This window comes from Mesoplodon mirus, assembly GCF_964341445.2.
Source record: "Mesoplodon mirus genome assembly, chromosome: 5".
Lineage (NCBI taxonomy): Eukaryota > Metazoa > Chordata > Mammalia > Artiodactyla > Ziphiidae > Mesoplodon > Mesoplodon mirus.
The window spans coordinates 172,907,741-172,932,762 of NC_138980.1; the positions used below are offsets into that span (position 1 = coordinate 172,907,741).

At 39.5% G+C, this 25,022-nt stretch overlaps 1 protein-coding gene across 1 annotated transcript in view; it reads left to right on the top strand.

Annotated features, from left to right (window-relative positions):
* The window catches only part of DNAH5 (dynein axonemal heavy chain 5), a 267,797-nt gene that overhangs the window by 117,972 nt on the left and 124,803 nt on the right, over positions 1–25,022 (top strand). Inside the window, exons 32-40 of the mRNA XM_082621280.1 lie at positions 808–964; positions 5,222–5,434; positions 6,172–6,396; positions 7,800–7,972; positions 17,459–17,637; positions 18,029–18,216; positions 18,552–18,746; positions 21,592–21,726; positions 22,590–22,697. Coding sequence (XP_082477406.1) covers positions 808–964; positions 5,222–5,434; positions 6,172–6,396; positions 7,800–7,972; positions 17,459–17,637; positions 18,029–18,216; positions 18,552–18,746; positions 21,592–21,726; positions 22,590–22,697 — 1,573 coding nt within the window. The remainder of the gene's footprint in view (positions 1–807; positions 965–5,221; positions 5,435–6,171; positions 6,397–7,799; positions 7,973–17,458; positions 17,638–18,028; positions 18,217–18,551; positions 18,747–21,591; positions 21,727–22,589; positions 22,698–25,022) is intronic.

The window sequence follows — 25,022 nt, forward strand, 5'->3', positions numbered from 1 at the left end:
AGCAAAATATTTCATTATACTCAACCGAGAACAATATGAACAGTGTGTAGTATACACAAGCAGTCAAGATTATACAAAAATGAGAGCCTAATCTAATACCTAGCAATATACACTGATAAACCCACACCCACACCCACACTTACATATATGGAGGCTGGAGGAACTCCAAGAGCAATAAATAATTTTCTTGCTCTTTGGGTAATCACGATAAAATCACTAAGTAGAAATATGTTAAATATGGAAACAAAAGTGCAGCAAAAGTAGGGTGATGACAGGTAGAACAAACATTCACTGGGTTTTTGTAACTCCTCGAGGCAGAGAACAGTGTCAAGACCCTTCCTTCCATGAAGCTGGATTTTGTTTCTGCTTCAGTGATAGATTCATTGGATTCTTTTAAGATACAATCCTAAGAATTGGAATTGTCAGCCTTTAGCTGACATAGCACTGTGCTTGCAGATAAAACAAACACAAAACTGAAAGACTCCCTGTGTGTAAATTTTCCTGTCTTCTACAAAGAAAGTACAAATATTTCCAGGTTAAGTCAAATGTATACATTATACTTGTGAAAAATGAGGAAATTCTATCAACTTTGGAAAAAAGTCTCCCAATCAGAATAGGGACTCCCACTTGGCAAAATTAGTAATGAAAAAAAAAAAAAAAAAAACCACAGAAAAAAACAAAAACATTGAACAATGTGGGAAAATTAGATTCTCTCAAAGTCTTTTCCCTTTTTCCCATCCAGATTATTTATTCCTAGAAAGCCCTGTTTTGTGTGCTTATGAAGCTTATCTTTTCATCCCCACTTAGGTACTTGGAGAAAAAACGGCTTTGCTTTCCTCGGTTCTTCTTTGTCTCAGACCCCACTCTTCTGGAGATTCTGGGGCAGGCATCAGACACACACACCATACAGGCCCATTTGCTGAATGTGTTTGACAACATCAAAACGGTCAAGTTCCATGAAAAGGTTTGCCTAATTCTAATTGCTGGCCAGCAATTTACGTATCTTAGAATCTCAACTGTCTTTATTAAATTGCTCTCCAATAGTGTTTACAAAGATTTACTTCCCTGTCCATTAAGTATCACCCGATGACTAAAAAGATACTTTTGGGCCCAATTTGCCTTCAGAACTATGTGACTTCTTAATATCCAAAGTGTAAATTTGAATAACAAATAGTTTAAATGTGATTAGGAATGCTTCGTATGTAGCATTCATAGCTTCACATGCCAAGTTAACTGTTTAGAAATTCAACACAACAAAGGAACAAATTGCTCATCAAATAGTGCCTTGACTGAACAGAATTGCCACAGTGACTTGATTGTTTTAATCAGGCTTCAGATGTTTTTGGCATGATGGTCCTCCATGTTTTTCATCCTACTCCACTGAAAACCTTTTCTTTCCTTTTTTTTTTTTAATTTATTTATTTATTTATTTATTTATTTATTTTATTTTATTTTTTTTTTTATTTTTTATTTTTTGCGGTATGCGGGCCTCTCACTGTTGTGGCCTCCCCCGTTGCGGAGCACAGGCTCCGGATGCGCAGGCCCAGCGGCCATGGCTCACGGGCCCAGCCGCTCCGCGGCATATGGGATCCTCCCAGACCGGGGCACGAACCCGTATCCCCTGCATCGGCAGGCGGACTCTCAACCACTGCGCCACCAGGGAGGCCCTATTTATTTATTTTTGACTGCATTGGGTCTTCGCTGCTGTCTGCGGGTCTTCCATAGTTGTGGCAAGCAGGGGCCACCCTTCGCCGTGGTGCATGGGCTTTCCATCCTGGTGGCCTCTCTTGTTGCAGAACACAGGCTCTAGGCATGTGGGCTTCAGTAGTTGTGGTGCACGGCCTCCGTAGTTGTGGCACACGGGCTTAGTTGCTCTGTGGCATGTGGGATCTTCCCAAACCAGGGCTTGAACCCGTGTCCCCTGCATCGGCAGGCAGACTCCCAACCACTGCACCATCAGGGAAGTCCCTCCTTTTTTTTTTAAACACTGCCAACAATTTCTAGAATCATGAAGTTGTATGGGACCCAAAAGAAGTTATCCAACATGAGGAAGACTATACATTTGCCCAGCTGCCAGAAGATATTGTCTAATCTACCCCTTTACCCCAAATTCCCTAAAAAAGTGACCCTTCCAGTTGGATAACATATTCAGTTCCCTTATGGTGTTTCATACAAACCTTAGTATCATTTATTTATTCATCCCAGAATGCAACTTGCATCTGTTGAGCAAATACCATGGACTAGATGTTGTGCTTAACAATGGGAAGGTACCATCCTCAGGGATCTCGTGCTCTGGTGGGGTCTACAGAGTGCAGCTTGTGCAGTGGTAGAGCTAGTCCACTGGAGGCCATTCAAAGCCAGTCATTTAAGTTCAAGCCCCTCACTGTGTGCCAGGCATGATGCCAGTCCTGGGGTTCCAAGGAAGAATATATCGCAATCCATACTGCAGTTGTTTTTATGCAGTACAACATTCAAGAGAAATTTGGCAATTAAACCATCAATATTTTTGACTTACTGTGTTTGTGTGATGCACAAGGAGCATGGAAATGCCCACCAGGGAGCCCTAACCTGGGTGTAAGAGAAAGCTTCTGCGGGAGAATGTGGTGTTTGAACTGATTTTTTGAAGGTGGGTGGAACATAACCAGGCAAGTGGGGAAGAGACACACAGTCTGGCCAGAGGAAGGGCAAGTGCAACGGCCCGGAGGTGTGGGCAGTCTAGGATGTCAGAAGTGTGGGTATGTGAGGGAGTGTATTACTTTCCTAGGGCTTCCATGGATTAAAACAACAGAAAATTATTGGTGTTGGCAGGGTTGGTTCCGACCAGAGGCTCTGCAGGAGAGTCTGTTTAGTGCCTGTCTCCTAGTTCCCAGTGGTAGTCAGCAATCCTTGGTGTTCCTTGTCTTGCAGACACATCAATTTGATCTCCACCTTTGTCTTACTTGACATTCTCCTTGTGTGTCTGTGTCTAAATTTCCTTCTTCTTCTAAGGTCATTGGATTTGGGTCCACCAGCATCCAAGATGACCTCATCTTAACTTGATTGCACCTTCAAACACCCCATTTCCAAATCAGGTCCCACTCACAGGTACTAGGGGTTGGGGCTTCAATATATATTTTTGGAGGAGACAATTTAACCCACAACATGGGGTGACGAGCAAAGGGAAAAGAGGGAGAAGGAGGCATGGACCATATTCCAGAAGGTCAAGTGCATCACACTATGGAATGTACTTCATCATGAACGTGACAAAAGGCGTGGGAGGTTTTCAGCAGAGCAGTGACCTGATTTGTGTTTCAGAAAGAGCCTCTGGCTCAGAGTAGGAGGCAGAATGGAGGGGGGCAAGGAAACCAATTTCGAAAGTGATTGCAAAGTCAGGATGGAAAAGGCCGAGTTGCTACAACAAAGGGGGTGGGTGGAGAGAAAGAGAAGACCGTATGGATTGAATGGTTTAAAAATTGATCTTTCTGGGGCTTCCCTGGTGACGCAGTGGTTGAGAGCCCGCCTGCCGATGCAGGGGACACAGGTTCGTGCCCTGGTCCGGGAAGATCCCACATGCCGCGGAGCGGCTGGGCCCGTGAGCCGTGGCCGCTGAGCCTGTGCGTCCGGAGCCTGTGCTCCACAACGGGAGAGGCCACAACAGTAAGAGGCCACAACAGTGAGAGGCCCGCGTACCGCAAAAAAAAAAAAAAAAAAAAAAAAAAAATCTTTCTTGTAGATCTACTGGATGCATGGGTTGAAAGAGGGCATTGAATTATCCAGGAAGTCCTTCTTGATGTTTTCCTCAAATCCTTCTGCTTTAGCACCAGAACTTCATGGTCCTAGAGTGAAGCTTCTTATTGTCTGATTGTACATTGAAGATAATTGAAACTTCTTCACTTTCAGCCTCTGTTCCTGGCAATTACTTCTTAAAAATAAATAGCATTGCTTTTTTTGTTGTTGTTGTTGCTATTCCTACCACAAGGTTTCTACAGCCAGGGGCAGATCCTAGTTTTGTGGGTCCCAAATCTTATAAAATTATAAATACACACTTATATTCAGGACCTAGAAGGGTCTGTGCAAGTGAGAGGCCCTGAAACTTAAGGCTCATTAGCTTCTTGGTAGGTCACTTCTGTGGACAACTAAGGAGGATTTCATTAATACAGACTAAATCTGGACCCAAAGGAACGATATTCCACTTACTAGAGAACAAAACAACAACAAACATTTGCATTTACTTTATAGTCTGCATCACAGTTGTTCCTTGGTGTCTGTGGGGAGGATTGGTTCCAGGACCCCAGCAGATACCAACATCTGTGGAGGCTTAAGTCTCATATAAAATATTGTAATATTTGGATATACCTACACATGGTTTCTAGATTACTTATAATACAATACAATGTAAAGGTTATGTAAATAGTTGCCAGCATGTGGCAAATTCAAGTTTTGCTTTTTGGAACTTTCTGGAATTTTTTTTTTCAAGTATTGATCAGAGGTTGGTTGAGTTTGTGGATTCAGAAACCGTGGATATGGAGGGCCAACTGTATTTTGTATAACTGGCATGAGTGTCCTGTAAGGTGAGTTGGGAAGTAGGACAGGCATGATTTTTAATGACTGAATAGAAGCAAGAAATTTAGTCTCCGAGATGTGTCTTCCAACATTGGAAGGTCAGTGAATAGCACAGCACCATTTGAACCATATTTTAGAATTCCAAATACTCCACATATTCTCATTATGCCATATTGCATGGAAATTGAAGTGAAATGACCAGGCTAGGAGCTGGGTTTGCATTAGAATATATTATGTGCAACCAACAGCTCCTGTAAAGAGCACGATGTTTAGTATAGAATTGGAATTGCCTTGTGAGGTGTTTGCATGGATCATTTTGACCAGGTCATTGCTAATGTCAACTTGATAATCTCGTGGTGTGGATGACAGGGTCTTAGAGATTTCATCTTGGGAAATTTTAGAGATTTTTTTGATTACAACATTTGTATTGAACATTTCTCTTAGAAGACAAGTTTTCCCCTCTCTGGTATAGACTATTTGAAATTGATTTAGTATTCCCTTTTCGATTTCATGGATAGCTTTTTAAAAAATTGTTTTGGAATTGATTTTATATCATACTTTGCCTTTTATTTTATAAAATGTGGCTTAACTTTCTACAGGAAGGATAACATTGACAAGAGGGCAATGGAGGAATTCATTCTTTGTGTAAATATAGCTTCTTTTTGGGCTTCTAACACAGATCTATGATCGCATTCTGTCAGTTTCCTCTCGAGAGGGTGAGACGATTGAATTGGATAAACCCGTGATGGCAGAGGGCAATGTGGAAGTTTGGCTTAATTCTCTCTTGGAGGAATCTCAGGCCTCATTACATCTTGTGATTCGCCAGGCAGCTGCAAATATTCAAGAAACAAGTTTCCAACTGATTGAATTTCTTTCTTCCTTCCCTGCTCAGGTCAGTGTATTGAAATTGGAAAGTATTTTTTATAGAATAGTCATTTTAGATCTCAGATATTGTCTATTGTAAACTACACAACTGCCTATAGTTTAACTCTAGACCAATATTAAGATTTTCATTAGGATTTGTTAAATATAGATAAGCTTAAATATTTCAACTACAGATTGTTTGGTGTTATGTATCTGTATCTATACATATATATTTATAAATATACATATATTTGTGCTGAGATATTTGATATGTTTTCTTTAACTTAAAATATTTTTTTTCCTACTGAATCTCTTCAGTACATAAATCATAAAATGTACTGAGTGTGTTTTACCAGAAAAATGAGAAGTATGTTTCAGCAATAAAATACAGAAAATGATGTTTTCTTAGTCATGTGATCAATAGAGATTTTGTGTCTACTATGTGTAAACCCTGTGTTAGTTTGGGGAAAGTAGGTTTAAGACGTATTCTTTCCATACCAGTAACTTAACATCTATCTAGGGAGAAATATGACTTAGAATGAGAAGAAAAAAACTGTAGACATGTCATGAGGCTGTATATACTTAATTGTCAGGTAAACAATATGAATAGAGTCTCCATAGGTTTTGAAACAACCCATCAAGTTGATGTAATCAAGGATGGCCTGACATTTGCATAATAATCACAGCTGTTTACTATATTGTGATTTCTATATAAGTATATTCATATGCCATACGCACTCATAAAGCCTTCTTTATTTCCATAAGGTTGGATTATTAGGAATTCAAATGATATGGACACGGGATTCAGAAGAGGCTCTTAGAAATGTCAAGTTTGATAAAAAAATCATGCAGAAAACCAATCAGTCTTTCCTGGAGCTACTGAACACATTGATAGACATGACAACTAAGGATCTGAGTTCTGTGGAACGAGTTAAATATGAGACTTTGATTACTATTCATGTGCACCAAAGAGATATCTTTGATGACCTGGTAAATGCTTTACAAACGTTGTGGCATATACAGAAAAGCGAATAGTAGAAACTATCTTTGTTTACCCACTGGCAATAGTTTGAATGAATTCAAAGAAAAGGTAAAATTCAGGCAAAGAAGCATCTTCATGATGAGAGATTGTTTGTCAGACTTTCTTTTCAGTCTTTAGCTGAAATTTCAGCTCTTTTCCAATGATCTTGGCTAAGGTGTTGTGGAGGCAATTAGACCTTATTTTAAAATTCTTTATGTGATCATTGTTAATGCTGAAATGTCATGCAGCATCTTGAAAATCTTTTATTTGTCTTGTGCTCCTTTTGGTTATTAGATTGAAGATGACCAGTTTCTTGCTACAGAAATAATAAGTGATATTGCTAGTAGAACTGCTTAGTAGTTCCTTTAAGGCTCTTCATAAATCACAGCTTTAACAAGTTTTGCTACACTTTATGTCATTGATTGCAAATGGTCTTCCCTAATATAGTTTGTGACATTCAGGAGACATGTGGATTTTGCCTTTAAAGAAAGAACAGGGATGGAAAAGGGAGTTTTGTAGCTACAGAAAATAGGAAATGGGAAAAGAAATGATATTTTTCCTCTACTATAAAATACAATATTACATAACAGGCATGAAGCTCTTATTTTCATAATAATTTGCTGGGTCGTGTCTCACCCCGTTATTTAAAAAAGATTATGAAAGATTGGTTCTGATGTAATGGAAATAAAGGCAACACATTCAAGCTGTTATGTGCTAATCTCCTCTCTTAATAGTTAAGCACACTGTTTGCCTCAATGAGAAATAAAGGGCTCAGGGTAGTTTTAGATTTCTTATTTGTCAAAGAAAAATGATTAAAATGGCTTAAAATTTTGGTTAAAAATATTCAGACAAAAACATTGCTGGGCAATAACCTGCCATTTAGATGTTAGAAATTTTGGCCTGCTGCAAACCCTAGGAAGGGTAATTAACGGATTAAAAAAAAAACCCCAATAATGTACTTTATCATAATCATAAGAGATGACTTTTTTTTCCTAATGAGATTGTTTAGTTCTATCTTTGTAAGCCAAATGTGTTTTTTCATAGGTTGTATTTCATGGTTAGGACTGTGGTATTGGACATTTAAGGGTGAAATTTAAGAAATGAACACCTTCCTCTTAAAATAGATCACGTTATTTAAATTGAGGGCCACAGTTAGTTTCTCTTAACTTCTCCTTTTCTCATATCGTTGAAAGTATCTTTTTTTGCTGATCAATAAATGAATGGGTTGGATGGTGATGTAGTTGACATCTCCCAAGTAGTTGGGCTGTCTTTGCGTTCCATTAACTTCACATTATGATCTACCTGAATGCTAATGCATATCGTTAATAAGCAGTTCTCATCTCAGTTTTAACACATACCTTTTGCATTTCAGTGTCACATGCATATCAAGAGCCCTACAGACTTTGAGTGGCTGAAACAGTGCAGATTTTATTTTAACGAAGATTCCGACAAGATGATGATTCACATCACAGATGTGCCATTCATATACCAGAATGAGTTTGTAGGCTGCACTGACAGGCTCGTTATAACTCCCCTCACAGACAGGTGATGGAAGGGTTCTGTGAATCCTCAACCTCTCCCTCCTCCACCCCCAACCTTCTAATTCTCTCCAGGTGCTCAAGGGATTTTTGGCTGATGGTCTCTTTAGGGTTTACAGGCTCTTTTATATTAAAGTCTTCGGAATACGGTATGTTTAGCTTTACACACATGTCTTCACATGGAATTTAGTAGGTTTGTGACTAAAACAGACTTTGCTTCCTTTGCCTTCAGTCTTATAGAGTCTAAGTTTAAATGACCTCCGTGGACATCAAATGGGAAAAAAGCGAATTAATCGCTATGTATCAATAGGTGCAAATCACCATGGGCTTTGAGGGCTGCTTTAGGAAACTGTGGCACTTATTGTCATTACAGAGATAATAAAGTGGTTTTTTAGCAGGAAAGAAATTGAATATGAACATTGGTGAATCGTGATGGAGAGGGCATTGACCTGTCCTGCCCTCTGCCTTTTACCAACTGTGTTAGCCAGATCGGCCATGCAGTTTCCCTGGACTCAGTTTCCTCATCTGTAAGATGTACTAGGTTATCTCCAGGGGTCCTTCCTCCATGGCTAATAGCCTGTAATTCACTTAGTTTAATTTGAGCTTTGTGGCATCAGCTAATTGTATATGTGCTGTTCAGGGATGCTTTGAATACTTATGTTGGACAAAATGGCTGAGTGTTAAAATCAACACTGGGCCTAAGGAGAAGCTAAAGCTGAATATCAATCATTTTCACAGGATGAACCCCTGGGCTATTAGATTGAAAATATTATCGGACAAAGTATAAAAGTTTGACGTAATAGCCCTGTCTGAGATTTTTCCCTCCGCTCAGTTGTGATACTGAATGAAATGCTCACTTTTACCTGAGGATTGAGGAGTAGCAGAAGATTTTACTGCCCTTTTCTCCTCACATTTTCTTTGTCTTCATACACTCCATATTCCTTCTTATGTCTCATTAAAGATGATTTCTTTTTTTCTTTTTAAAATTTTTATTGGAGTTTAGTTCATTTATAGATGTTAGTTTCAGGTGTACAGCAAAGTGAATTAGTTGTACATAAACATATATCCACTCTTTTTTTAGATTCTTTTCCATATAGGCCATTACAGAGTACTGAGTAGACTTCCCTGTGCTACACACTAGGTTCTTATTAGTTATCTATTTTATATATGTCAATAGTAGTGTGTGTATATCAATCCCAATCTCCCAATTTATCCCTCCCCCCCATATCCCCTGGTAACCGTATATTTATTTTCTACAAAAGATGGTTTCTACTGGATGCTTTTGGACGTCTTTTTGGAGTTGTTCTCTTTGTTTTGAAGTGCAGAGGTGAATAATGACAAAATGTGGAGAATTCCTTGAAACACTTGTAACAGCGATTTCACACCTTCTCTCCTTGCAAACCTCAAGCATTCCCCTCCCTTCCTCTCTCGACCGAAGGCCCCATTTCCTGTTTTACTGAGAAGATAGATGCTACCACAGGAGAGGACCTGCACTCATTCCCCACCATCATGTCTGCCAACCAAGCCCCTATGCTTATGCTGTCCACTTTCTCTCCTGGTTTTAGGGATGGATTTTGTGCTGCCATCCAAAGCCAACACCTTCCACTGAAACAGTTATTTTCTCTCTGGGAGCATCATCAATTTTCACTTTCCACTGGATCATTCTCATCAACGTACAATGTGCTATAATGGCTTCCAGAAAGGAAATCCTACCGTGAATCCTCTAGTTTCCCTCCCATTTCTGTACTCCCATCAAAACGTCTCAAAATCACAGTTTTTTTCTATCTATTTTACCTTGAATTCACACCATTCAGGTTCTATAGATTAGTTTTCTGTTGCTTTCATAACATGACCACACGTTTAGAAGCTTAAACAACATGAATTATTTCACAGTTGCATACGTCAGAAATGTGGCACACACCTTGTTGGACTAACATCAGGTGTCAGCAGGACTGTGGTCCCTCCTGGAGTCTCTAGGGGAGAATCTGCTTTTTGTTTTTTAGTTTCTTGGCAGAATTCTTTTTCTTGTGGTTGCAGGACCTATGTCCCCACTTCCCTGCAGACTGTCAGCTGAGGTCTGTACCCAGCATCTGAAGGCTGCCGTACTCCTTGGCTTGTGGCCCCTTCCTTCATCTTCACAGCCACAACCATGGGTTGAGGCTCCTTCATGCTTCCAGTCTCTTTTCCTTTTCCCGTCTCATGTCTCTGACCCAGTCTTCTGCCTCCCTCTTCCCCTTTTAAGGACTCCTGAGTTTAGATGGGGTCCACTGCGTAATCCAGGATAATCTCCCCATCTCAAGGCCTTTCACATTAATTGCATCTGCAAAGTCCCTTTAGCTGTGTAAGGTAACATATTTACAAGTTCCAGGGATTGGGATGTGGATATCTTTGGGGGACCATTATTCTGCCCATCACACTTTCTTCCCCTGAGTAGGGCAGTCACCCAGATCCTCATGTTGCTAAAGCCAATGGTCATTTCTAGTTCTGACCTTCCTTGACTAGTCAGCAGCATTTGCATAGGTGATCGCTATCTCCTTTTTGATACATTTTCTTCATGTGGCTTCCAGGACACAACATTCACCTAGTTCCTCTTGTTCTGGTTGTCCCTTCATACCGTCTCCTACTGGTTCCTCTTCAGCTTCTTGACCCCTAATCACTGAACACACCAAGGCTCTTCTCCATCATTCACTCCTCAGGTGATCTCACATGGCTTTAAATATCATCTAGATGTGGACTCCCCAATCTCTGCACCCTGACAGGGCTTCTCCCTTGAACTCCAGGCACATACATTCACTTGCCTATGTGACATGTTTCCTTGGATGCTTACTGGGAATTCACACTTACGGTTGATTGTCCCCCCACAAAACTGCCCTCTTCTCTGGCTTTGCAAATGGCAATTCCATCTTTCAGTTGCTCAAGCCAAAATCCTTGGAGTATCCTTTCTGCCTTTCTTTCTCTCACTTTATTATCTAATCTATCATCAAGTTTGGTCACCACCACTTTCAGAACTTACTTAGCATGTGACCACTTTTCTCCCCTTTGCTGTTATCATGTTAGTCCAGGCCACCATCATGTCTAGGCTGGATGACTGCAATAGTCTTTTATCTGGTTTCCTGCTTCTGCCATTGCCTCTCAATTCAGACACTGGAATATAAGTCAGATCCTGTCATCCCTTTGCCTTCATCTCCACTGTCTTTCCATCTCACCCAAAGTAAAAGCCAATGTCCTTACATTGGCCTATAAGACCTGCCATGATCTGATCCCTGCTACTCTTTCTCCTTCCTCATTGAGCTCCAGCTACTTGCTCCTTGGCTGTTCCTTGAACAGTCTCAGCACACTGCTGCCTCAGGACCCTTGCACTTGCTGTTGCCTTAACTGGGAACGCTTTTCCCTTCGATACTGGCATAGCTCACTTCCTCTTCTCCAGGTCTCCAATTGAATGTCATCACACATGGGTCTTTGGACCTGACACATTTGAAGCAGCAATCCCTACACTCCTGAACCCTCCTAACCAGCTTTATTTTTCCTGTTTTCTACTTTTGAATAGTCTATTTCCTTCCTTGAGGATATCAGGTATATCCTTTGAGGTATAGACTTCCTGTGATTTATTCACTGCTCCTAGAACAGTCCTGTTCCATAATAGATACTAAAAAAAATTTCCTAAATGAATGAAGAAATGTTTATTTTCAAAGTCACATCTTTGTGGTGAAAAAATTAAATAGTACCTAAAGGTATAAAGTTGAAAATATGAGAGGAAAATTTTTCTATTTTTCAAAATGATTAGTAGTTTATTTTCTCTCTAAGAAATTTCAAATGCTTATATGTCAGGATTCTTTTTAACTTTCACATATAGGTATCAGATTATACAAACATTTTTGCAACTTGATTCTTTCACTGTATTCATTGTCTTGTATATATTTCTGTATCAAAAAACTTGAGAACTTTAAAAACAAAGTATGTAAGTGGAGGTGATCCTAAAGTTTGTTTCCCCCTGTTTCAGTCTAAATGTTCACTTGTTTGTTCTTCTCTAAGTTGATTATGGGAGGAGTGAGTCACCATTTTTTGCTGGTCATTGGGATTGCATTGCAAGATTGGCTGCCTTTTTACAAAAGAATTCCTCACTAAGATTAATACTTGAATAAAACAAAGGCCAGAGACCTTGACATCTTGTCAGCTTTTCACTGACTGCCCTGAGAAAATTCAACAATGTTGATAGTGATAGTCTCTGGGAAACGTGACATCAGTTGGATGGCGTTGCAGATATTTCAGATGATAAAATAGTCAATAAATAAGATAAAAGCATATAGTGCCTTTTTCGAAAAGCTCATGGTATTTTTCATGACCAGTCCTTCCTTCTACTTCTGAGCACAAGTCGAGAAGTCTGGAATCTTTCTTACTACAGTAAGTTCCCTACATACAAATGAGTTCCATTCCAAGAGCGCGTTCGTAAGTCCAATTTGTTTGTAAGTCCAGCAAATTTAGCCTAGGTACCCAACTAACACAATCGGCTATATGGTACTGTACTGTAATAGATTTATAATACTTTTCACAAAAATAATACATAAAAAACAAACAAACACAAAAAATAAAGAAAACATGTTTAATCTTACAGTTCGGTGCCTTGAAAAGTACAGTACAACAGCTGGCATCCAGGGGCTGGCATCGAGTGAACAGGCAAATAGAGTTACTGACTAGAGGAGGGAGAGGAGGTGGGAGATGGTAGAGCTGAAGGATTGTCAGCAATAGGAGACGGAGAGAAAGCTGCAATTTCACTCATGCATGATGTTGATGGAACACACGTTCGCATCTTTGAAAGTTTGCAACTTTAAGGTTCGTATGTAGGGGACTTGCTGTACTGCTATCACTTAAGACCGAGGGCAGGAGGAATTGAAGACTGATGGAGACATCTTATCTGCTTGATAAGAAATGTAAACAGGGGAATTCCCTGGTGGTCCAGTGGTTAGAACTCTGTGCTTTCACTGTAGAGGACCTGGGGTTGATCCCTGGTGGGGGAACTAACATCCCACAAGCCGTGCAGTGTGGCCAAAAAAAAAAAAAAAAAAAAAAACGTAGACAGGCGTCACGACATGTGTTCTTTCTCTGACATATTCTCACAGCTTCCGTGAGTTATACCTGGATCTTGGCCATTGGGTTGTGTAGTCTTGGCCAAGAGAGCTAACCTTTCTGAGTCCCTTCTTTTGGAATCATTGTGTGGACTAGAGGTAATGTAGGTAGGGACCCAGCACTGGGCCTGCCACTGAGTAAATGTTAATAATTGTTAACAATGTTGCTATGACTATTGTTTTTCATTCTTTCTTTTTTTTTGTTTGTTTAGAATTTTTTATTTTAAAAATTTTATTTATTTATTTATTTTTGGCTGCGTTGGGTCTTTGTTGCTATATGTGGGCTTTCTCTAGTTGCAGCGAGTGGGGGCTACTGTTCGTTGTGGTGCACCGGCTTCTCATTGCGGTGGCTTCTCTTGTGGAGCATGGGCTCTAGGCACACGGGCTTCAGTAGTTGTGGGACACAGGCTCAGGAGTTGTGGCTCATGGGCTCTAGAGCACAGGCTTAGTAGTTGTGGCACATGGGCTTAGTTGCTCTGTGGCATGTGGGATCTCCTGAGACCAGGGCTCGAGCCCGTGTCCTCTGCATTGACAGGTGGATCCTTAACCACTGCGCCACCAGGGAAGCCCTAGAATTTTTTATATTAAAGTATAGTTGATTTACAATATTGTGTTAGTTTCAAGGGTACAGCAAATTGCTTCAGTTATTTTTTTTCAGATTATGTTCCATTATAGGTTATTATAAGATATTGAATATAACTCCCCGTGCTATACAGTAAATCCTTGTTACTTATCTATTTTATGTATAGTAGTGTGTATCTGTTAATCCCATACTCCTAATTTGTCCCTCCTTCTCTCTCCCACTTGGTAACTGTAAGTTTTTTTTCTATGTTTGTGAGTCTGTTTCTGTTATATATATATATATATATATATTCATTTGTATTCTTTTTTAGATTCCACATATGTGATATCATATAGCATTTGTCTTTCTCTGACTTACTTCACTAATATTCTCTAGGTTCATCCACATTGCTGCATGTGGCACTATTTCTTTTGTGTGTGTGTGTGAATGAGTAATATTCCATTGTGTGTGCATGTGTGTGTATATATACACACACCACATCTTCTTAAGCCAATCCTCTGTTGATGGGCACTTGGGTTGTTTCCGTGTCTTGGCTACTGTAAATATTGCAGCTATGAACATTGCGGTGCATGTATCTTTTTGAATTAGAGTTTTTGTCTTTTCTGGATGTATGCCCAGGGGTGGGATTGCTGGACCATACAGTGACTCTGTTTTTAGTTTTTTAAGGAACCTCCATACTGTTTTCCATAGTGGCTGCACCAATTTACATTCCCACCAACAGTGCAGGAGGGTTCCCTTTTCTCCACACCCTCTCCAGCATTTGTTATTTGTAGACATTTTAATGGTGGCCATTCTAACTGGTGTGAGGTGATACCTCATTGCAGTTTTGATTTGCATTTCTCTAATAATTAGCGATATTGAACATCTTTTCATGTGCCTGTTGGCCATCTGTATCACTTCTTTGGACAAATGTCTATTTTGGTCTTCTGTCCATTTTTTGATTGGGTTGTGTGTTTTTTCAATATTGAGTTAATCATTGATAACACATTCTTTACCAACCTTTCCTTTCATTTCTCCTTAAGCCTGTCTTTGATTATAATCAAAGAATCTATAACTAATCCAAGTTCTCAGCAAAGATAATTAACTTTCTGATGCATATACCCTGTTGTCTTGACAAGTTTTTCAGCATTTTAGAATCAATACTGTTTAAGAATAGGAACGGAAGGCACTTCTGGTTTACGTGTGGTGAAATGCATCTAGATCACTATGAATACTTAATACTATACTTGCGTGCTAATGAGCCCTGGGTCATGGGGTTGGTCATTGTTCATTTGGTGCCAGGGTCACATTCTGCATCTCTAACTCTAGTAGCTACTGGGACAGGAGGAAGCAGATAAAAGTGAATGGCTGGACCAGCACAAGCCATTTATTCAACAAATGTTCACAGACTACTAGGTGACAAGGGTTAGGCAAATAGCCTGGGGTAAAAGTAGTTCCTGACAGCACAGAGCTTATGGCCATCTAGTGGGAAAGCAGGAAAGTATAGTAGAGCTGCTAAAAGGCCACTAAATCACATAAAGTCCAAACCCGTTCATGAATGATGAGATTTTTGAAAGCAGCAGAGACTGGAAAGGAAAGCAGAGAAGGGAGGGGGTGAGGTACACATACATGTAGAATGCTCTGGAGAGAATCATGTCAACAAGTACATGAAGATGTTCTGGCAGATCCATGCTTGTCTCTGAAAGGCAAGTCCTAGAGGCTTTGGGTGCCAGCATATTGGCCTCTGTACACCAACACCAAATTAATTCTCAGAGACAGAGTTTGGGGTGAAGTACAAAAGCATAGCTTTATTGCTTTGCCAGGTCAAGGGGGCCACAATGGGCTAATGCCCTCAAAACTGTGTGTCCCGATCTGGAGGGGGTAGTGAGGAGTTTTATAGTAACGGTTCAGAGAGGGCGTGATCAGCCTGTGGACATTCTTCTGATTGGTTGGTGGGGACGTAAGTGGGAGTCAGCATCATCAACCTTCTGGTTTCAACTGGTCTGGGGTCTGCGTGCTTGTGGGCAGCATGCATTTAACTTCTCCCACCTGGCAGGGGGTTTCAGTATCTGCAAAACAGCTCAAAGATATAGTTATGAATATCCTGTGGTGGGGAACCAGGACCCTGCCCCAAGGCTGCGCTATTGTTTCTTTTGACTGCTCCTTCCTTGTCTCACATCCCCCCTCTTCCCTAATTAGCAACTGTTTGAACTTGCTCCTTGGAACTCAGGGAAGGTCTTGGAGGCTGAATGAAGCCTGTTTCCTGTAATCAAGAAATAGGGGACACAGAATGGCTTTTGTGCCCAGGAGCCCCACAGGGTCCTGCTTGGTATCAGTTGGACTGAAGTCCCACCTATTGGAGAAAGTGAGGGATAAATCACCGGGCATGGCTGCCCTTTTTTCATGTAAACAGCATGATTCCTTTCCGGCAACTTAACAACTTGCTACTTCTTCAGTTTAAATGTAAACCCAAATGATCCCATGATAAGGAGGATTTGCAAGACAGAGCAACTGGGTGGCCAGAGTTCCTGGAGATTTATTCCTTCCCGTGAGAGTGTGGACGTGTCCTAGAGCTGGGCAGCGTGAGAGCTTGTGGCCACACAGACTGGCTGAAATCTCTGCTCCCTCCACCATGACCCTGAGAAAAATTATTCCATCTCTGTGAGCCTCTCGCCTCATCTGTAAAATGGTGAAAATAAGTGGCTTCCCTGCAGGGTTCAGTGGGGTTTAAGTACCATAGTGTAGGTGGAGCCATTATGCCATGTTAGCTGTTCTTACAGAGACTGCTGTGCAAGGGATAACAAGAGTTCAAGAGGAAAGATAAGACCTTGGGTTAAAAGGCAGAATCAAAGTGAGATCAGGCATCCTTCTGGTTTTACACCCGCATTTTCTTCCTTGAATCCAGGCTCATTTTTTGCATTCGTGGCTGAGTCATTTACCTGCCTTTTGGGGAACCCAAACCCAATAAAATAGAGAACCTGGGCGCCTCCGGATGGGTGTGCTCACTTCTCATTCCCACACTTCATGCTGGATAATCACTTTATTTTCTTCAAAAATTTTTTCAAGTCCAGGTGAATGCTTTAGAGTTTAGCCGTAAGAAAGCCCTAAACTGCATTACATTATAGATTACCTCCTTTTACGGCACTGGGTGATGCTGGGAAATTGAGCAATTCATCAGCAAGTTATCGGTTGTTTTCCTTCACAGGCATTCTTGTATTCTCTGACCAGAATCTTTTATTTGTTAATATCATACTGTAAGATACAGTAGAAGGTATTTGTAGGTTTAGTAGATGTTCCCAGAAATAGATTTAAGGTGTGATTATTTAGCAATGTGTGATTTCAATCTCATGTGATCATGGGTTTCCAAGTTCATCAAATCATCGACTCTTAGATTCAAAAGGGGATTAATCTACATAATGGCCCCCAGTCTGTTTCCTAGAATACTCTTCTTTAGATGTTGGTAGATTTCTGTGAAAAAGTTGCCAAAAATGTTTTGGAAATGCTATGTACTCTTTTTCATAATTGAAGATTGTGAATATACATTATCATAAAAAATCCTGTTGAACCTTTTTAAGAGTTTTCAAACGTATTTGACCATAGACCACTCCCTCCTTCCTTTTTCCTCAACACATGTCAATATCCGTAAGGATAAGTGTATTTTAGGATGCAGTTTTGGAAAGGTTATATAGGGATAATGGTGAGGATCTTCCTTTTTTCAATTTTGTGCCTGTATCACGTCACTGCGATGTCTCAGAAGTATCTTCCAGTTGTCAGTTGTGTGTTTCTAGTGATTTCTCTACCCCTCCAGGTGTTATATCACGTTGGCTCAAGCTCTGGGAATGAGCATGGGGGGAGCCCCCACTGGACCAGCAGGAACAGGAAAAACAGAAACGACCAAAGATATGGGACGATGTCTTGGGAAATACGTCGTGGTTTTCAATTGTTCGGACCAGATGGATTTCCGAGGACTTGGACGGATTTTTAAAGGTGAGGGTTATATATTTTTATTTCATGAGAAATTTAAGCCAAGGCGGACTATCTTGTTAAGATTTATTTTTCAACAATTGGCTACATCTTAGTGTCATTTTCCAACTTTGTAAAACTTTTTGGGAAACCTGAATCTTACCAGTGTTGTGTGGGTCAAATGTCAATATCACTTGCCTTTGTAATGTTCCTTTATCCCTGCAGGTTGGATGTTTACAGATAAAGGGTCACATTGTGGGTTATTTTGGAGGCATTTAATGTATGATCTCTTTGTTCAACTTTATGTTTGAGCAAACTTATCTGTGGCTTGACCTGGCAGTTGCATAATGCTCTTTTTCTTTGACTTTCCAAAATTATGTACTAATTGGATTTTCTATTTAATTTCCATTCTAAGGACTGGCTCAGTCTGGATCCTGGGGTTGTTTTGATGAATTTAATCGTATCGACCTACCAGTTCTCTCCGTTGCAGCCCAGCAGATTTCCATTATTCTGACATGTAAAAAGGAGCATAAAAAATCTTTTATTTTTACTGATGGAGATAATGTGACTATGAACCCTGAATTTGGGCTTTTTCTAACTATGGTAAGGAAGCACAAGAAGAGCTACTGAACTTCAGCCTTCTTATCACAGTTTTCACACATGTCCCTGTTCATATGTCACTTATTTTCCATGAATGGAAATTGGGATTGTAATTTTCACTCCTGTTTAGAAACCTTTGGTGTTAAACAGAGCTCATATTAATAACTCATGACTTAGTCTCTCCAGTTAAAAGGAGAGTGAGATATGTAAATGAATTTTCTGGTTGTCAGTCCAGATTTGTTGTGTGTGCATAATGAATCTTTTAATATCATGCTGATGTGTTGCACTTGTTACCCCATGACCGTATCATTCATCCTTGGGTTTTATTTTCTGTATAGAATCCTGGCTATGCTGGGCGGCAGGAACTCCCTGAAAACTTGAAGATTAACTTCCGCTCCATGGCCATGATGGTGCCTGACCGACAGATTATCATCAGGGTGAAGTTGGCTAGTTGTGGCTTCATTGACAACGTTGTTTTGGCCAGGAAGTTTTTCACGCTCTACAAGCTGTGTGAGGAGCAGCTTTCTAAGCAGGTGTGACATTCTGAAGGTCTCTATGTACTTAGGCATATTTAAATTTTTTATTCAGTGCTGGAGAGGGTGTGGAGAAAAGGGAATCCTTCTACACTGTTGGGGGGAATGTAAGTTGGTGCAGCCACTGTGGAAAACAATATGGAGTTTCCTCAGAAAACTACAAATAGAACTATCATATGACACAGCAATCCCTCTCCTGGGCATATATCCAGACAAAACTGTAATTCGAAAAGACACATGCACCGCAATGTTCATTGCAGCACTGCTTACAATAGCCAAGACATGGAAGCAACCTAAATGTCCATCGAAAGATGAGTGGATAAAGAAGATGCGGTACATATATACAATGGAATATTACTCAGCCATAAAAAAGAATGAGATAATGCCATTTGCAGCAACATGGATGGACCTAGAGATAATCATACTAAGTGAAGTCAGGCAGAGAAAGACAAATATCATATGATATCAATTACATGTGGAATCTAAAAAAATGATACAAAGGAACTTATTTACAAAACAGAAATAGACTCACAGATATAGAAAACAAACCTATGGTTACCAAAGGGGAAGGCAGGGAAAGGGGTAAATTAGGAGTTTGGGATTAACATATACACACTACTATATATAAAATAGGTATACATCAAAGACCTACTATATAGCACAGGGAACTGTACTCAATATTCTGTAATAACCTACACTGGAAATGAATCTTAAAAAGAATACACATATGTATATGTATAACTGAATCACTTTGCTGTACACCTAACACAATATTGTAAATCAGCTATACTCTAATATAAAATAAAAATTAAAAAAAAATTGTGGACTGGGGTTGTTGACAAGGTACCTCATATATACAAAGTAGAAAGTTGTATCATGGCAAAAACAATTTTACATGCATAGTTTTACTAAGTACATTTGAAGAAATTAACACTTAAGGCATAGAAATGAAGTTAACACTATCTGAACTGACTTAAGAGCCAAAGAATTATGAATATTGATGTTTGCTTTTTATCTCACCTGTTCATTCATCATAATATATGTCATGTGTCCTCATGGTTTTGAGGAACCTCTCAATCCAAACTTCTTTGAATCTAGGTTATACCCACAAGTTCAACTATATTCCATTCTCACTCAAAACATTCTTGGTTTCTTCTGATTATTGTAGCCTTTACTCACTGATTCTTCCCTTTTCCCTGCTGTTTCTTGCAGGTAGAGAAACCCCCACATCACTGACTCCTGCCCTCTTCTTCTCTAATTTCATTTCTCCTCCTTTGCTCCTGTTGCCCTTGTTCACAAGGACACAGGGTCACAAGGGAAATGAAATGAGTCCATGTGTACAAAACACTTGGCCCCATGCTGATCCCTTGGTGAGCATTCTATGAATCTCACTTCATGCCCACAGATTTAACAGAGTCTAATGCCGATAAGTTTTCCTTAATTAATTCCACTGACTAGTACTTTCAAGTCATTGTTATTGTACTTTTATGCAAGCTTGTTCATATGTTTATTTTATTGCCACAATTAGTATTTAAACTCCTTGAAGGCAGGAACTCAGTCTGAATATTTTTATGTGCTCTATCCTCCAAACGATTGGTATTAAGTGATGCATACTGCCCCCAATTAGCAGATAATGTTTTTTTTTCCTATAGGTTTTTAGAATTATGATGAAAAAATATTAAATTTATCACTTAACCATTTTTAAGCATATAGTTCAGTAGTGTTAAGTAAATGCACGTTGTCGTGAAACAGATCTCCATAACTTTTTTGTCTTGCAAAACTGAAACTCTATACCCATTAAACAACTCCACTCTTCCCTTCCCCCCATTCCCTGGTAACCACAATTCTACTTTCTGTTTCCATGTGTTTGGCTACTTTAGATAGCTCATATAAGTGGAACCATACAGTATTTGTCTTTTTGTGACTGGCTTATTTAACTTAGTATAATGTTCTCAAGTTTCATCCATGGTGTAGCATGTGATAGCATTATACTTGCTTCCTTTTCCTGGTTGAAAAACATTCTTAGTTTTACATGTATGCCATGTTTTGTTTAGCCGTTCATCAGTTGATGGGCATTTGGGTTGCTTCCACCTCCTGGCTATTGTGAATAGTGTTGCTATGAACATGAGTGTTTAAATATCTTTTTGAGACTCTGCTTTCAATTCTTTTGAATGTGTTCCCTGAAGTGGGATTGCTGTATGATATGGTAGTTCTATTTTAAATTGTTTGACCAACTGCCAGGGATACTCTTTCCTGTAGTGGTTGGATAATTGGTTTTTAATTATTCACTTTATATGTGCTGCAATTTGGCATGATTGAGCTTTTATAAATACCTATCAAGGGGACAACAAAGCTGGGGGCCTGACTTTCTGATTTGTCCTTATTGTTTCCCCCTCTAGGTAATCCTGGAATGTAGCTACTTTTCTTTCTCCTCAATACCCCTGTCTTTTAAACTTATATGATGTTCATGAGTGAGATCTCAGTTTAATTCTGGTTCAGAATTTTAGCTTTCAAGATATGAGGAAATTTTCTTATGGATGATTGGTTAAGAAGGGCTCAAGGGGACATGTATCTCCAGGAGGAAATTTATTCCTTTCTCTCTGTCAAGATCTATTAGTTCTGATCTAAGGGCTTAAATTAATGATGGTACAGGAGAGGATTCTTTTGGGTATTCTCCATTTGCTGAAAAAAGGAATCTGTTGATAAAAAAATTTATTGCCCCACTAACTGTACAAATTTTCTACAGGAAAATCAGCATTTATTCATTATGTCTTTGTCAAATTTGTACAGTTTCTATGGGTAAGTTAATATTGAAAATAAGCCCAGTGTACCTCATATTCTTCAGGTACATTATGACTTTGGTCTGCGTAATATTCTGTCTGTTCTGCGAACTCTGGGAGCAGCCAAAAGAGCCAACCCCACGGATACAGAGTCCACAATTGTCATGCGTGTACTACGAGATATGAATCTTTCCAAACTGGTAAGATTCACAGATGGAAATGTTCCGCCCACTTAAATTTCAGTTTAACTAAGCACAAATGAGATTAGAAATATTTATTTAAAGTGCTCATTTAAAATGCTTAATTATCAGATAAATACATAGAGCATAACATAAATTTAAATTACATAGAGCATAACTTTAAATTACATTTTTTCAGGAGCAATTTTTGTGATGACTCATCCCTAGTCTAACACATCTATTTCAATAGAACTAAAATGGATTTTTAAAAATCCACATCTTACATTTCCAAATACCTTGAAACTTTTGTGCTGTAGAGCTAAAATCCGTTTTACCTTCGTTAAAGTAGACCTTGGAAGGAAATTGTATGTGAATTTTACAAGTGTGTAATAATTTCACATTCTTTGATTTCACAGTAGAGACTGAACAATCAGTTGTCCAGTATCAGTGGATCCATGTAAAGGATGACAGAATGATATATTTTTATTTCAAAATAAGAGTATGAACCAAATTCCAATTCATGAATTTGCCACTATTCTCATTTAAAAAAATATTTTTAAGTTAAATGAGAAATTGTAGGTTATTTAGTAAACTCCCCAATCTGGTTGTTTTATGGAAAGGTTGCCATGTAGGCAATATTTTTTTTCCTTCTATTTCCTTCCTTTTTATTTCTCTCTTCTCCCCCCACACCCCTTTTTAAAAAAACTAATTTTTAATTTAGTAAACATGATGAAAATATTTCTCAACTTCAGTGGAGGTGATATTTTATTTATTACTGTTTGTGACAAAGTAATCTGGGCTGTATTGGACATTTTCAGTTTATCTGATATTGCCATGTTTATGCCAAAAGATTTGGTCTGATTTCCCTTTATTTTCTTTCTGAGATTGATGAGGATGAACCCTTATTTTTGAGTTTGATTGAAGATCTCTTCCCAAATATTCTTCTGGACAAGGCCGATTACCCTGAACTGGAAATGGCAATTAGTAGACAGGTAATATATTTTGCAGGACATCAAGTGTAGTGTCCCTTTCATCTGAACTTCATGGGAATCAAGTGGAGCTGTTGTGGCCTAAATCTACAGGTTTCGAGAACAACACTGAGGCTGTGACTACAGTTTTAAGAGAAGCCGTTGCTCACCATTGATAGAGCTTTTCCTCCCAGGGGGTCTCCTACCATCACTCAGCTACAGGTCCAGTTACCCGTGTGCTAGTGGCCCCATTATTATTATTATTATTTTGCAGTACGTGGGCCTCTCACTGTTGTGGCCTCTCCCGTTGTGGAGCACAGGCTCCGGACGCGCAGGCTCAGCGGCCATGGCTCATGGGCCCAGGCGCTCCGCGGCATGTGGGATCTTCCTGGACCGGGGCACGAACCTGTGTCCCCTGCATCGGCAGGCGGACTCTCAACCACTGCGCCACCAGGGAAGACCTAGTGGCCCCATTATTCATGGAGACCATTCCACACCAGATTCCCAATGAAATGTGATGGGTCAGCAGGGGCCGGTGGAGCTTGGCTGGCTGCATTGCCCATGCTGGATTTGTTTCTCTCTGTGGCCCTGGTGTTTACCACATTGCTTTGGTCTCAGGACTGTAGCTACTGAGTGTCATTTGCAGTGATCTCATATGGCTTCTTAGCTGTCATTCTTTTTCCCCAGGCCCAAGATCACTTGGGATTTCTTCCTTGGGCTCTGGGGGGATCCATCATGTTAAGTGTATCATTAGGTGTCTGGATTTCCCATGATACTTGGTGCAGCTTTAACTTTTTATAGTCTTCCTAGGAATGGAAATGAATCATGAAAACCTTGTGCCTCAACTTCCTTTCCTATGAAAAAGAGTTTTTAAAAAAATTTTTTTTATAGAAATGGTGATTAGCTTATATTTATAAAATGCATTTCAATTCTTTGAAGAAGAATAAAAAAATGAATAAAAATCAATAGGGTAGTATTTTATGGCCATTTCCCCTTTAAATATCAGTATATAAAGATCTTAATTTCCTAATCAGGTAAAAGTGATTATTCATTTTGCAAATGGCTTCTTCATCATATGGCCAAATTAATTGTATCATTGCCTAAAAAGCTAAGTATAAACTAATCTATAAAGTGACTTACATTAGTAATTTATAGCATATGAAAAATCTGAAGAGAAAATACATAGCATAAAATGATACATGATTATTATCCAAAATTATTTAAGTAAAAATAACAGCATCATTTATAGTGAATTGAAGCATAGCATGATGGTTAAGAGCATGGACCATAGGGCTGAATTTCTTGGGTTCCAATCCCTACTCTATAACTTAACAACTAATAATCTTGGATAAATTGCTTAGTCTCTTTGTGCCCCAGTTTCCTTACCTATAAAATGAAGACACCAATAGTACTAATCTCATAGAAGATTAAACTTAGAATAGCGTTTGGCAGTGTAGCTTCCATACACGTGTTTGATAGATAAAAACTATCCAGAAGATTTATAAAGATGGCTTGACATTGATATGGAATATCAGTCAACTTGATATGCTTGAAATTATCTTTTAAATTGAATATCATCTTTTAAATTAAACATTTAAAACACATTTTGATATTTGAGCCTTTATTCTTAAGTTGCTCCTAATACATACATTCAATAAAATGTTAATATAAGTGTATTTAATTCCCAAAGTCAACTGTAGGTGTTTCTTGTTTGCCTGGGATATCATTTTGATTATGTTCAGCCTGCTTTTGCCTATGTATATATATTTTTTATGCAATATATATATATTTTGTGTGTGTGTGGTATGCGGGCCTCTCACTGTTGTGGCCTCTCCCGTTGCGGAGCACAGGCTCCGGATGTGCAGGCCCAGCGGCCATGGCTCACGGGCCCAGCTGCTCCGCGGCACGTGGGATCCTCCCAGACCGGGACACAAACCCGCGTGCCCTGCATCGGCAGGCGGACTCTCAACCACTGTGCCACCAGGGAAGCCCCTGCAATATATTTTTTATTGGGAATTCCCTGGCAGTCCAGTGGTTAAGACTCGGGCTTTCACTGCCGTGGACCCGGGTTCCATCCCTGGTTGGGACACTAAGATCCCACAAGCCCTGAGGTGCAGCCAAAAGTATATATATTTCATTGTGGTAAAACACATGACATAAAATGCACCATTTTAACTATTTTTTAAGTGTACTGTTCAGTGGCATTAAGTATATTCATAGTATTGTGCAAACCTCACCACTGTCTGTCTTCAGAACTTTTTTCATCTTTCCCAACTGAAACTTCATATGCATTAACAATAATTCCCCATTTCTCTAACCTCACTCCATGTCTATACTTATTTTGAGCAC